Source organism: Pelophylax lessonae, assembly GCF_965119305.1.
Source record: "Pelophylax lessonae genome assembly, chromosome: 4".
Lineage (NCBI taxonomy): Eukaryota > Metazoa > Chordata > Amphibia > Anura > Ranidae > Pelophylax > Pelophylax lessonae.
The window spans coordinates 666,326,103-666,341,652 of record NC_138771.1 but is presented as its reverse complement, the minus strand read 5'-3'; the positions used below and the strand labels follow the sequence as shown (position 1 = coordinate 666,341,652).

The window sequence follows — 15,550 nt, the reverse complement described above, 5'->3', positions numbered from 1 at the left end:
CAACCCCACGGTACGCCCCTGAGTGTAGGGGAGAAGAAGCAAAGTTGCATAGGTCAGGAAGCAGTCTTGGGGAGAGGAGTGGGAAGCCCAGCTACATAAAGCACACTAAACTTCACTGGTACAAGATAACAGGCAGCTATGGAACCGGTGTAACAGTAAATTCTTCACCCCATGGAAGTGCAGCTGATCAGCTGTGACTGTGTCAGGAACACAGAGCAGAGGGGGAGAGAGGAAGAACTTCAGGGAGAGAAACAATGTTACAGAGATAACAAACGTACCTAGCAGAGCTAACATTAGAATCAGTGCTGAGAGGGGGGACCCACGCAGGGAGGGGGATTAGTGGCCGACGGCAATTGTGTCTCTCTTTTTCTAGCAGCTGAAAGCTGGCAGCAGGGAGAGGAGGAGACACAAACTTTTATCAGGAGGAAGAGAGACACAAGTGTCGTTTGACAGTAATCCCTCTCCCTGTGTGGCCCCCCCTATGTATTCGGGCCTCCTACAAGAGGACTGGCGCCCCCCCCCCCCCCCCCCCCATCAGCAGCCTTGAATGCTGGGGCCTAATTTAGAAGATGTTTGAGGCTTACATGTCTTCTAATTACTGTTCATTCAACTCTGCTGGTGCGGGTTGTTTTAGTATGTGTGTGTGTGTGTGGATGGGTGAGGGGGGAGTATATGGATTAGGTAATTCCTCTGTCTGGCCCTATGGATACAAAATTTGCATTTGAGAGCTTGTCATAGACTTGTGATTGCTGAAGAAATGGGGTTGACACTGTGTGAAACATGACTGCCACCTTCTCCTCACTCAGTCTGGAATTTATAAGATCCAAAATGATGAGGCTTAAAGCGGTTGTATCCCGCTTTTTGACACTTTTACCTACAGGTAAGCCTATAATAAGGCTTACCTGTAGGTACAAATAATATCTCCTAAACCGGCACGGTTTAGGAGATATTTACAGTGCATGCAGCCGCTCGCGCGAGCGGCGCATGCGCTCTGAAGGTCCGGGGGGACCTTCAATTATCTTGCCGGGAGCTTGCCGGAAAAATCACTCCCGCGCGCATGCGCGGGAGTGACGTCATCGCGGCTCCGGCCAATCAGCGCGCTGGAGCCGTCTCTTTCGGCCAATCAGCGCGCCGGAGCCGCCGAACCCGGAAGAGACGACGAGGGATCATGGCAGCGCCCGCATCGATGTCCGGGGGTCCGTGTCGGGGCTTCGTTTTAAGGTAAGTTAAACATAATGGGCTAGTATGCGATGCATACTAGCTCATTATGCCTTTGTCTTTCAGGTTTTTTTTTTTTTTTTTAATAGGGTTTACAACCGCTTTAAGTTCCCATCCATCACAGTTTCCAGGTCCCAGTCCTTGCATGTCACTCAAATGGTGAGGGAGGAAAGGGATCCCATGGGTGGCAGTGATGATGCCCTGAGCTGTGGAGCACTGCACTGCAAGGGACCACCAGCCAGGTGTAGCTCTGTGTACACAAGGAAGCATGTTATATTTTTATATATTCGCTATCTTTCTCTAATACAGTAAAACTCTTTGATTGGATTAAATTTTTATAATGATAATTCCCTGACAAACCTACGGCATCAAAGTGCATGTAGTGACTTTAACACCAACGACATTTCCAGGGACAAATCTCAGGCTCAGTTGGCTGATTGAGGGTGGCGAGGGAGGACGGCTGCACCGGCTTGTTAGCAAGATGGACCATTATCACAACCTAATCTGGATTTATTCTCTCTGTGGGGACTATCTAGCTCCATTGTCATTCACAATGCGAGGTATACGGTGGATTGTTTGATCCAACTTATACATGGAAAAGCCCCTTATAAGCCTTTTTATTATTTCTTGGCTTCATTGTTTCTTTATGCCTTGCTCTCTAGGAAATTGCTCATCAATTGGTCTGTGATCAAACTGCTATTTTTTGCACTGATTTTATATATCCTTTCTGGTGGATCTTATTTTGGACAATCACACCTGGTGACAATCTCACCCTCTAGGCTGCGCTAAATCTCTCTAAAGACTGAAGTGGTGTTAATTTATCTGTTTCGGGTCCTGAAGAAGCCCTCACATTTGGGTGAAACATGTAGATCCAGAATTACCCACATCTGTTGTAATTACTTAGAGATACATAACTTGGAGAAACTTATTGTTCAAGATGCTATTCAATTTTAATATCAATAAAATTAATTGTTTTTATTATTGTCTATTTGTCAATCTATGCCTGGCACCCTTAAATCCCTCTTTTCCTACCCCTATTTCTCTTGAGCGAGAAAGAAGGGTGGGTTTCCCCTTTCTAAATCTCAGGCAAGCTCTGTAGTTATCATCTTTTTTATTCCAAAATGTCTTTATTGATTTTTCAAGAGATAAAACAGTACAAGCAAGTAGAATGAACATTGTACACATAAAATGTTAAGCTAGGTGATGCAATTGTAACATAGAACAAGTGATAATCATAGTGGTATAAGTACATACATATTTTAAACAATAGATGTTGAGCTTAATTTTAACAGTGATGGCCACCCCCATCCTGACACCCCTTTTGGTAACAAACTGTTTCTGGGGTTTGGGGGGGGGGCAACACAGTACATTTCTTTTTCCAGGTAAAAAGAGAAAAGGAAGAAACTGTTTGCTTATTGGTCATTTAAAGAGAAATAACAGCATACCGAGGAGTTGAACGTTTGTTTGTAGAATTGTATCAGTTGTGGATTTTTTACAAATGTTCCCATACATGTGTAATAATCTCTCTCACCCACAGGTGGTTAGAAATTGGCTGCTGCATATTTGATGAGATATGTGATTGTGAGGGATGTGCAGCCATGTGTTAATGCAAAAGATGAGTGAGGAGTGGTCAAGAGGAATGACCACATCCTGTGGGTGGTCTTTTGTATACAGGACTATAAAAAGGAGTAATTAGCATGACAAAGGCCCTTTTTCTTTCTCTCTCTCTCTCTCTCTCTCTCTCTCTCTCTCTCTCTCTCTCTCTCCTCTGAGAGTCACACAGAAACATCCATGATGCAGCCAGGATTTCTAAATGCTCCAGAGATCCATTAGAAGCAACCACCAGAGCTAAGTATTTATTTGATATTCTTGGGACAAGGGTTGTATGCAGAGGCGTAACTAGAACCTTCAGGGCCCTGATGCAAGAAACCATGAAGGGCCCCCCAGACCCCTGGCCGGGGCCCTTACCTTCAAGCCCAGGGCTCTTCCCACTAATCCTGGGGCTCTTTACACTCGTTGCATGGCCTTTTATTACGGTCCCGCAGCAGGATTCTTTCACAAGTTCTGCAGTGGGCCCCCTTCCTGCAATCTTGGGGCCTCCCCACAGTGGTGCAATGCCAGGGTCCGGTTGCAAGGGTGACCTTTGCGATCCTGGAAGTTCACCCACTGGTTTGCTACCGGGCCCCCTGAAGCTTGGGGCCCGGTAGCGATTGCAACCCCTGCAACCCCTGTAGTTACGCCCCTGTCTCACACGTACAAACACAGACTAGGCCGACGTACTGTGGGACAGCCACCGACATAAGCTTTTTAAAACTGGGCGTCTCCACCAGACGGAATGACAGCATTTCAAAGGCCAATAATTGTGAAATGCTGGCATTCAGGGCCAGGGATCGCGGGTGGGTAGGGGGGTACTTCCTCTTCCTCTCAAGTGTTTGGGAGATGGAAAGCTGAACACTTCCACGGGACATTGTGGAGATGGTTGTTGGTGACCCAGGTGGTGGTGTTGCTGACAGATCGTCTGTTTGCGGGGTGGCAGGTGCCGGTATGACTACAGAGGTGGCTGGAGCGGCCGAGACTGCAGCAGAAGAGGAAGCAGGATGAGCCAGAGACGTTTCTTGGTTTTGAAGGTGTGTACTCCACTGCAGCTCATGCTTTGCACTTAGATGCCTGATCATGCAGGTTGTGCTCAGGTTGAGAAGGTTTATGCCTCGCTTCAGGCTCTGATTGCACAGGGTGCAAACCACTCGTGTCCTGTCATCAGGAAATTTTCTAAAGAACTTCCACGCTAGAGAACTCTTTTGAGCTGACTTTGGTGCGCTCGTTCCCTTGCTGCGTTGGGCAGTAGCAGGCGTAGTGTCTAGGGCACGGCCGCTCCGCTTCTGCACCCTGCTCCCTCTTCTGCTGTGCTGGTGGCTCTGTGCGACCACCGCCTCTTCCTCCAAAATACTCAGGTCACCTGCATGACCTTCATTCCATGTGGGGTCGAGGACCTCATCGTCCTCCACATCATCTTCCACCCAGTCTTCACCCCTGCCCTCCCTGTCGGTCTCCACAATGCTGAACGCCGCAGCAGTTGGCACCTGCGTTTCGTCATCATCGGAGACGTGCTGTGATGGTCCTTCCATGTACTCATCTTGAGAAATAAGTGGTTGGGCATCGCTGCACTCAATCTCTTCCACTTCTGGGGCAGGGCTAGGTGGATGGCCCTGGGAAACCCTGCTGACAGAGTCCTCAAAAAGAATAAGAGACTGCTGTATGGCTTGGGGCTCAGACTGCTTGCCTGATTTGCAAGGGGGTGAGGTGAAAGACGGTTGGACATTGGCTGCAGGTGCCAACTCTGACCTTTCTGCAGTAGACTGGGTGGGAGACAATGTGAAGGAACTGGAGGCACTGTCAGCAGCAAACCAATCTACTATCGCCTCTCTGTGTTCTGGCCTCATCACTTCTAGAGGCGTATGATGCCCTACCAAATACTGCTGCAGGTTCTGTCGCCTACTCACACTTGAGGAAGGTGTTTCACTTGTGCGTGTAGCTGGCACAGATCGACCACGTCCTCTCCTTGCAACAGGAGCTCTAGCAGCAGCACCACGACCCCGGCCACGGCCCCTATTTGACGCTCTCCTCATATTTCTGAAATTTAAGATCTTGCCCTAGAAAGGTCTTTATTGAATAGCAGAACAAAAGAACAACAGTATCGCACGGGTGTATCTCACAGTCAAATATGCAAACTATGCCGCAATTTAATGTTTTTTACACCAAAAGGGTGTGTATTGAATAGCGGAATAGGATAAAAAACTGTGTATCTCACACCAGAGGCGTAACTAGAACCTTCAGGGCCCTGATGCAAGAAACCATGAAGGGCCCCCCAGACCCCTGGCCGGGGCCCTTACCTTCAAGCCCAGGGCTCTTCCCACTAATCCTGGGGCTCTTTACACTCGTTGCATGGCCTTTTATTACGGTCCCGCAGCAGGATTCTTTCACAAGTTCTGCAGTGGGCCCCCTTCCTGCAATCTTGGGGCCTCCCCACAGTGGTGCAATGCCAGGGTCCGGTTGCAAGGGTGACCTTTGCGATCCTGGAAGTTCACCCACTGGTTTGCTACCGGGCCCCCTGAAGCTTGGGGCCCGGTAGCGATTGCAACCCCTGCAACCCCTGTAGTTACGCCCCTGGTTGTATGTTTAAGACATGGTATTTTGTGTATTTGTTTATGGTAACTTTTATGTGTAAGGAAGCTTTATGTATTATGAAGTCCCGTAAAGTTTTGTTTTATGCTTTTTATCAAAACTGCTTGGTATGTCTGTTTTCATTTTAAATATTCACAAGATATTTCAGTGGCTGTCCAGTATACCTGCAATTTTCAGTATATTGTGCTGCAACAATTAAGAGCTAAAGTGTATGTAGTCTTTTTCTTTTATACATTTTGTTGTTTCTTATTGTTATTAGATTAATATTTATAATCTCATAACAGCCTTATATTTTCCACATTTGATACAACTGGCGTAGTCGTCAGGATACTGCATGGTCACTAAAAATAGAATATTTGGATGAAATATTGTGTTATAGAGGGCGTATGAGTAGTATCCATTGAATTGCTGCTAGAGTGAGCAGTTTAGTGGATAAGCCCTAAGCACAGTGTTATAGAGGGTGTATGAGTAGTCATTGAATTGCTGCTAGTGTGAGCAGTTTAGTGAATAAGCCTTATGCACAGTCACCTTGAGCCAGGACAATACCTAAAGATTGTGGTTGTTTTTGCATTTGTGTTCCCCCCTGAGAGTAGAGATGCATACTCTATTTATAAAAAGCAAGAGAGCAGGCTGGAAGGAATCAGTTTCTAAGTACGGGGCGATTCCTACATGGGTCTGTTATGGGTACTGGAAACCCATTGCAGAGGAATTGATTAAATATGCTGCTCCAATCTATCCAGACCTTGGTACTGAACTGGGTACACAGGCTTTGCGTTTAGATTTAAGCGTATATTCTAAAAAGGAGCGGAAAGCCGCTGCCACTACAGGGTGGTTGGTCCTGCAGGCCCTTTGCAGCGAGGTGCAGAAGAATGAAGTGCTTGAGAAAGAGTTGCAGAAAGTGAAAAATATGTTGGTTCAAAGTAATGCATGTCGAGTAAGAGCGATGATTGCAGACCCCATATTGAATTCTGAAGATGTGCACCAGTCTTCAGATGATGACTATGTGTCCTGTTCTGATGGTAGTGATGATCTGGATGAGTGTCATGCACGTCCGATAATCACACAGCAGAGAAAAGTGAAAATAAATTGTGAGCATGGTGGAGAGAATGGTTTGCGGAATAGTGCTTGTGATGAACTGAATGAAGTGGAAAAAGGGCCTACTCAAATTGAGCCCAAGGAGCAGCTTGCAGTGGTGACCAAAGACACTGCAAGCGAGGTGAATGATTTAGGTAAAGTTAAACCTGCAGTGGCTTTGAAGTGTGTTCATACTTAGGCAGAGCTGAAGATTTGAATGAGAGGTGTGCAGCCCTCATAAGCATTTCTAATGATGTCACAAAGGACAAAGGCCCTAAGCCTGCAAGGAAGACAAGGCCTATGGTCTCCAGAAGAAACATGTGGACTGATTTACTTGAGGCGGGGGTCCCTAGAGAGGAAATAGATGGGATTCCTACACCAGCTTTGTTTAAGAAGTGGGAACAAGTGGATGGGGATGGTAGATTCAGCCACATTAAGTTTTTTCTGCTGTGATAGAATGGGGCATTTTGCTAGATACTGCCATGCTGTGACTATTGGACAACAGCAGGTTAGTATTCGCAGGACAGCACGGAGAGACATGCAAGTTTATTCCTTTCTTTGGAAGTCAAAGCCATTCAGTGAAAATGTAACCAGGCAACAGTGGGCACCCTATAACAGTTTTGCAGTTAAATGTGAGCAGTGAGCTATGTTTTTTGGCACAGGTGGAAGGAACATATAATCCGCTTTGTCTCTAATTCTATTAAGGTACTGAGCATCGAGAGGTGGACCAGGCAGAGCAGATGACCAAACCGGATGGGATGGGACAGATCAGAAGATTGTATGAGAGCCTGAGGAAGATGCAGATGATTCCTCTGAGCAGTGCACCAGCTTTGTAAGAGGTACTGAGCATCTAGAGGTAGACCAGGCAGAGCAGATGACAAAATCGGATGGGATGGGACAGACCAGAAGATCGTATAAGAGCCTGAGGAAGATGCAGATGATTTCCTGAATTGGAGTGGACTTACATCTGAGCATTTACCAGGAGGAGGACAAGGAAATTTCATCATTTGGGATTTTCTTTCCACAGACTGCCAAGGACATTGCTAACCCTATTTAAAGTAATGTAGCTGCCCGGGACTTAGTCTGACCGCTCAGATGACACTGGGGTTGAAAGGGAATTTTTTCCTCCCATTGAACGGGGGGTTTATTGTTGCCCTTTCCTGGCAAAGGCTTTAAGATATGTTGACGTTTTTATTGCATACACATTGTACATGCTTAAGATGATTAGCTTGTGCATGCTGTAGGCATATTTTCTGTAAAGAAGTAGAAATGTATGTAATCAGTAATGGTAATGGTCATGGTAATGTTGGTAATTATTTCCAATGTATGGGATCAACAGGTGGATTGTATCAGTTGTGGATTTTTTACAAATATTCCCATACATGTGTAATAATCTCTCTCACCCACAGGTGGTTAGAAAATGGCTGCTGCAAATTTAATGAGCCATGTGGTTGTGGGGGATGTGCAGCCATGTGTTGATGTACAAAATGAGTGAGGAGTAGTCAAGAGGAATGACCACATCCTGTGGGTGGTCTTTTGTGTACAGGACTATAAAAAGGAGTAATTAGTATGAGAAAGGCCCTTTTTCTCTCTCTCCTCTGAGAGTCACACAGAAACATCCATGATGCAGCCAGGATTTCTAAATGCTCCAGAGATCCATTGGAAGCAACCACCAGAGCTAAGTATTTATTTGATATTCTTGGGACAAGGGTTGTATGCTTAAGACATGGTATTTTGTGTATTTGTTTATGGTGACTTTTATGTGTAAGGAAGCTTTATGTATTATGATGTCCAGTAAAGTTTTGTTTTATGTTTTTTATCAAAATTGCTCTTGGTGTGTCTGCTTTCATTTTAAGTATTGACAAGATATTTCAGTGGCTGTCCAGTATACCTACATTATAAATTTTGTTGTTTTTCACCTTTTGATACAAGAATGTGCTTAGTATCCTAATGTTCAGCATGAGGTTATTAACAGGTAACATTGTATTTGTCGGTCTCATTGTGGTTAGCTTGACCAGGTATCTGGTGGTATAGCATAGCCTATGGGTGTAGTTGTATCTTAGACATAAACTGATATCTATGTTCTAGATATTCTATGGTTTCCGAAGGGTGAGTATATATTAATGAGTTTACCATGGTATGTCCCGGGATTACCTTTGGTGCATTATTTATGGTGTGCCATTTTTAAAGGGTACTGTATATATTGGCCCAGTCATAAGGTTAGTGTTCAACCTGTTTGCAGTTATCATCTTATCAGCTAATAAAATTAAAACTTTGATATTTAAAGCAACCACTACTTCCAAACTTTAGTTTTACAGTGAACTAATCCCACTCCCTCCCTGTGAGGTCACCAATTTATGGGTGGAGCTCTCACATCTTAAGATTTCCCCCTACATATTTTTATAGAACCTTTTGCTGCACATAACACAGCATGGAGGGGCTCAGTGAGGGCAGCAGTGGCTGTAAAGGTGTAGAGGTGTCGGATCGGGTCACATACATCATAAAAGGAGATCCGTCCGGCCTCATAATCCAGATATATCCTGACTCTGTTACTGGAGATGTTGGCAGGTAAGGGGATCTCCTTATTGTCATGCCTTACAAAATACTGACTACCCGACCTTAGCAAACCCAAGGACTTGTTATTCCTTCCTATTCCTGCCTGACTATCTTTCCTGTCTATACTGGGGTAACACATCCCGACCCTCCAGAAATCTGACCCCCCGATATCCACATCCCAGTAATGTCTCCCTGAGGAGAAACTCTGACTGCTCATCACCTGAGGATAATCCTGAAATCTCTCTGGTGTTTCTAGGCGATTATATGTTATATCTGACAAGGATACAGTTTTCCTGTCATTGGATATGTGTAGCATATTACTAGCTGTGTTTACATCCAGTAATATGTCTGCAGCTCCCTGTATATAGAAGTATACATTTACCTCTGTTATTATATCAGATAAACCTGTGTGTAAGACCCCCGCCACACCCAGGCCCCCTCCATCATGGAGGAGTTCCTCATGTCTCTCTCTGTCCTCATTATCTCCATCCTCAGTATCACACAAGTCACCTGCGTCTGATTCCTGTAAGACAGTCAGTGGATCCGTCATGTTACACAGCTCCTCAATGTAAAGCATCTTACTGTAAAGATCATCCTTTTTTATTTCCAGATCCCGGATGGAGATGGAGATCCGCTCTGCCTGTGCGGAGATCTCCCTCAGGGCTCTCTTCTCCAGGTCTTCCAGACGTCTCCTAAGATCACTAAACAGGGCAGGGACTCTCTCTGCTTTTTCTTCTACTTTCCTCCTGTGTTCCTGCAGACTCTGGACTCTTTCCTCCGTCTCCTCTCTCTTTGTCAGAAGATTATGCTTAAAATCTCTCAATTTTCTCTTCTTCTTTTCAGAAGCCTCATCCAGTATTTCCACCTGGTGTCCCCGATGTGCCCCAGCCAAAGTGCAGGTCATACAGATACAGCTGCCATCCTCAATGCAGTGATATTTTAATAGTTCATTATGAATGGAGCATTTCCTGAACTGTAGAGAAGTGGTGGGGTCAGATAAGTCATGATCTGGGCCCTTGTTGTGGACCTTCAGGTGTTTATTACACAAATGGGCTTCACAGTGTAGACAGGATCTAACAGCAGGTACACGAGAGTCCACACAGTAAGTACAGAAGACCTTAGACCTCTCAAATAAATCAAATTTCGCTTGTTTCGTTCTACTCTTTGGAATGCATCTCTGCAGTACAGGACAGCTCCTGAACTTTTTTCTGCATTCAGGACAGGAATAACCTCCAGATCCCTCCTGTGTATTCAGCACACCATCAATACAGACCTGGCAGAACTTGTCTCCACATGGCAGCTCTACAGGATCGCTATAACTATTCAGACAGATGGAACATTCCAACTCAGATCTCAGATCAGCAAACCACATCGCCAACAGCGGAAGAGAGAAGTAAAGGTTTCTAATATTCTCTGAGTTAATCTCTAAGTTGTTTTGTGGACCTTTGGACAATAAAAAAGAAAAAAGTCTTAATTAATTTGTGGATACACTTCTAGCACATAAAAAATATAATTATGACATTTCTTTGTACAGTAGTTTATCACATAGTTGTCCCCCATGTTGTACTCTGCTCCTCGCTGCTTGATCAGTTTAAAGTGAACTCGTCCCCTGGGCATTCAGAAAAAATCAGCAGGAAAACCTCACTTCCACGCTCCCCAGTACCGCATGCTCACTTTATGATGTACTCTTCCTTTATTCTATACGATTTCCAGAAGTAAAGTACGGAAACACTGTATAAGCTTCAAGTCAATCTAGTCAGAGGCTTGGCAGTCTCTGATGAAGAACAACATAGAGATAGATTACGATTAGGGGGATTGTTACAGTTATAAACCTGGACCACCATCCGGCACCTTTTATACTAAAAAGTAACAGTGGCAATGTATTCCTGTAATAGAGAATGGGTAGGAAGCCTTGAACAATTCCCAGCATGGACACAAGGTATGAGAATTCTGTCCTCCATACTCATGGTACAAAACGGGGGATAGGTGGGACTTTCAATGAGGCAATGACTGGGTAGAGTCATATGCCTCCATCCCTGGTACAGATAAAGGAGGAGGGAGGTTTGGGACTTTAAATGAAGCACACAGCCATAAAATGAAAAATCAATGTGTAATATCATGTTTATTTGTACATATTGTGACAGGAAGTCAGGTAAATCTGTGGGTGTTGTCACAGACGGGAGATACATTTCTACCTTGTTTAGAAAATTCACCAATTACTATAGGGTGTCGGCTGCAGAGGTAGCCAGAAAGGTGTTAGGACGTTGAAAAGGCTTCAGCTATTCAGGATGAGGCAATTAAGGCCTCTATAAGTTATCCAGAGGATGACTACTGATTGCTGCCTCCTGAAGCTGTGTGCGTTGAGGAGAGCAGTCAGCTGAAAGACTTCTGAAGGTGAGGTGATGAACTTTTTCTGTGTGAAAAGAAAACAAATGGACTATTGGTTGTCTGCTGTATGACCAGCAGTGTCTGCCCAGCAATAGGTTGGGACAGACTCCATAGGTAAGTTCCTGTGTGTGAAGGTAGACGCCCACAGTGGCCAGGGTTTATTTTATGTTTGTTTTGAGTTATGCTGTTTTGATGCTTGCACTTGTTTGAAGAAAATTGCAAGAATAAACCATAGACTGTTGTTTTCAACTACACCTCGGCTATCTCTCCGTGTAACGAACCCCCCCCAAGGGGTCACCCTCTCCCGCTACCGAGCTAACCCCTCACAATATACACATATTGAGTCGTTGCAAAATACAATGAATAAATATTATTACTCATTAATAACACATAGTACATGTATATACTCAGACATATTGCCACACCACTGTGGTGTGGGGTTGTGTTAATTGGTGACCTAGACCTCTCTAAAAGATACATTGAAGGATGATGATTGTAAAAGCGAGCAATAGATCAGATGGTAGTAATGGCGTAGGATTACATTTTATCCAATGTTGTAGAGTCATGTACAAGCGTGTGAGTAACTTGTAACTGAAATCGATTTTACATGCATTATTGGGGTCTACTGAGGAAGTCAATGCTTATGGGCGTATAGGGGGCGGATCCTGCATGCCTGACATCATATCCTCTCAAGACTAGCATCCTGGATTGTTTGATACCGAATCTTTTATGCTGATTTTATCATTCACTCATATATAAGTTAAACTTTAATAAATACCTGGATTTATTTATCATACGGAGAGCACTAGATATTTTCCTTTATCTCTCTATGCATGTATTGGACTGATTTTGGATCTGAGCAATCTTCCATATATCCATTGATGTTACCATCTCGTGCATACCCCATTAGAGGGAACAAGCTGTTTTAGACCCTTGGTGATGCGGGGGTCTAAATGTGAGGTGAGAGGCCACATTTACTGGTGAAGGGTTGGTGAGCACAGTCACAGTGGTGTCAAGCACTGAAGTTTTTTCACTGATTTCTGTGGACTCTGTGGACTTTATTTATTATTTCTGTGGACTTTATTTTTCACCTGGAAGCACATCTTACCACTTTGTATTTAAGTGTTATTATAGATTTGGCGCAACACTGTTTTGGTTTTTCTATATTTTCATTGTGTATTGTGAACACAGTTAGTGGATGCTGCCAATCATTAATTTTAATATTGATTTAATATTAACACAATAACACATTATATATATATTGTGACAGGAAGTCAGGTAAATCTGTGGGTGTTGTCACAGATGGGAGATACATTTCTGCTTTGTTTAGACAATTCACCAATTACTATCGGGTGTCGGCTGCGAGAGGTAGCCAGAAAGGTGTTAGGACGTTGAAAAGGCTTAAGCTATTCAGGATGAGGAAATTAAGGCCTCTATAAGTTATCCAGAGGATGACTACTGATTGCTGCCTCCTGAAGCTGTGTGCGTTAAGGAGAGCAGTGAGCTGAGAGACTTCTGAAGGTGAGGTGATGGGCTTTTTCTGTGTGAAAAGAAAACAAATGGACTATTGGTTTTCTGCTGTGTGACCAGCAGTGTCTGCTCAGCAGTAGGTTGGGAGAGACTCCATAGGTAGGTTCCTGTGTGTGAAGGTAGATGCCCACAGTGGCCAGGGTTTATTTTATGTTTATTTTGATTTATGCTGTTTTGATGCTTGCACTTGTTTGAAGAAAAATTGCAAGAATATACCATAGACTGTTGTTTTCAACCACTCCTCGGCTATCTCTCTGTGTAACGAACCCCCCCCAAGGGGTCACCCTCACCCGCTACTGAGCTAACCCCTCACATATGGTGTAGGAATGCATTGGGCAGAAGTGGAGATCCCTGCAAAGAAGTAAGTTCATCTGTTCTATGAACTGTGTCTGGTGCATGAGACTGCACAATCTGTGTGTGCAGGAGAGGAGATCCTGCAAGAGAGAGAAAAGCTACTTGCTTTAAAGAGACAGTGCTCTCAATTTTTTTGCTGGACTTTGAAAAAATTATTGTGGAGTGACTGAAGATGGGGCGGTCAAAGCTCCTGAAAGAAGCAAAGATGGTTGAGATGAGAGACTGAGTTCTATGGCTGGAGGGGTTGTTACCGCCTGAATGAGCCCCAAACATGCCTGAACAGAGTCTGCTGAGGAGAAAGGGTGTTGTCCCTAGCAACACTGGTGCAAATGGACCAGTTATGGAGATGCAGTGTTCTCAGATGGAAAAAAGGCTGGGAGTCAGGCCAGTACCATACCGACTTTTCGGAATGAAAAGATTTTAAGCACTGTTGGAGATTGTGTAGAGTGCAAGGAGGTATCCCACTTGAAGAAAAATTTGGAAGAGGAAGCTCGGCTTCATGAAGGCCAAATGCAGGAGCTCAGACAGAAGCAGGCACAAGCTGTTGAAGAGCTTTCTGAACAGTGGGAACAGACAAAACGGGAAAAAGGAAACTTGGAAAAGGCCAAACAAGAGCTTGAAAGTGAGTGTAATGAACTAACCAATGAGGTGAAGGCTCTTATGCAGGGCAAAGGAGACTCTGAACACAAGAGAAAAAAAGTAGAGGCACAGCTTCAGGAATTGCAAGTCAAAGTATCAGAAGGTTACCAATTTCGTGCTGAGCTGTCAGAGAAGGCAAACCGACTGCAGGTTGAGTTGGACAATGTCACAAGTCTGCTTTCTCAAGCAGACAGCAAATCTAGCAAATTTGCCAAAGATTTCTCTACCTTGGAATCACAGCTGCAAGACACTCAGGAACTCTTACAAGAAGAGACACGTCAAAAACTGAGCTTTAGCACAAAACTCAAACAAATGGAAGATGAGAAAAATGGCTTCCTGGAACAATTAAAAGAGGAGGAGGAAGCAAAGAAAAACCTATCGAAGCAAGTCTCAACACTGCAAGCTCAGATAGCGGATATGAAAAACCAAATGGAAGAAAGTGTTGGTTCGTTAGAAAATGTTGAAGAGGTGAAAAAGAAACTGCAGAAAGACCTTGAAGCTGCTAATCAATGCTATGAGGAAAAGGCAGCTGCTTATGACAAGCTTGAGAAGACAAAGACAAGACTTCAGCAGGAACTGGATGAACTTTGTGTGGATCTTGATCACCAGTGTCAGATTGTGTCCAATCTGGAGAAGAAGCAAAAGAAGTTTGATAAGATGCTTGGTGAGGAGAAGACTGTTTCTGCAAAATATGCAGAAGAACGTGACCGTGCAGAAGCAAAGGCTCGTGAGAAAGAGACCAAAGCCCTGTTCTTGGCTCGCTCCTTGGAGGAAGCTCTAGAGCTTAAGGCTGAACTAGAAAGAGTTAACAAACAGCTGCGTACAGAGATGGAAGATTTGGTCAGCTCCAAGGATGATGTTGGGAAAAGCGTTCATGAGATAGAAAAGTCTAAGCGAGCTTTAGAACAGCAAGTAGAAGAGATGAAGACTCAGTTGGAAGAACTTGAAGAGGAATTACAGGCAACAGAGGATCTGTCCCAAAGATGGGATAGTTTGCCTGAAGCAGTTTCTAAAAGGATCTGTGTTTTGGGGTCTGTCCTGAGTGAGCATCAGAAATTTGATGACATGTTGCTTGAATCATCCCTCTGGATTAAACAGTTCCTTCAAAAACTTCAAGCACTGGAAAATGTATCACTGGAACTTCAGCAATCAAACGAGCTGTGTAAGAAAAGTGATGATCTCTCAGTTCAGGCTGAAATTCTGGTGAAGAAGTCAAGCGATATAAAGCTTGGAGAAAAAAGCAAACACCACCTAATGGAGAAAACTAAGGCTGTTGATGAAAACGTGAAGCAGATTAAAAAGTGCCTTTCCGAGAATATTACCAAAATGGAACTGGTGAAAGACAGGTGGCAGAAGTTTGATCGTGATTTTGAGATGCATTCCATGTGGAGTTCAGATAAAGAAAAGGAACTAGGTGACCTTGAACGGTCAAATATTTCAGCAGATATGCAATTCAACCAAATCAAGGAAATACTAAAGGAGCTACAAGGGAAAAGTAATGCAATAGCAGAAAGTGCATTGAAGAAGCCTGTAGTAGGCTGTGTTGTTGCAGTTCCATGCTTCTTCACTGATGCAGAGAGGAGGTCTGTAATGGATACAACACAGATCG

The 15,550-nt window shown here is 44.2% G+C and overlaps 2 protein-coding genes across 2 annotated transcripts in view; one reads left to right on the top strand and one right to left on the bottom strand.

The window, feature by feature from the left end:
* Positions 1-15,550, top strand: part of LOC309554214 (E3 ubiquitin-protein ligase TRIM39-like) — a gene marked incomplete at its 5' end in the record, with an annotated part of 188,106 nt that overhangs the window by 22,522 nt on the left and 150,034 nt on the right. The gene's annotated exons all lie outside the window — the stretch shown is intronic.
* Positions 8,852-10,402, bottom strand: LOC309552461 (E3 ubiquitin-protein ligase TRIM68-like; the record flags this gene model as incomplete). Its single annotated transcript, XM_082253432.1, has 2 exons — positions 8,852-9,388; positions 10,304-10,402. The coding sequence occupies 2 exons, from the start codon at positions 10,400-10,402 to the stop codon at positions 8,852-8,854; spliced, it is 636 nt and encodes a 211-aa protein (XP_082109558.1).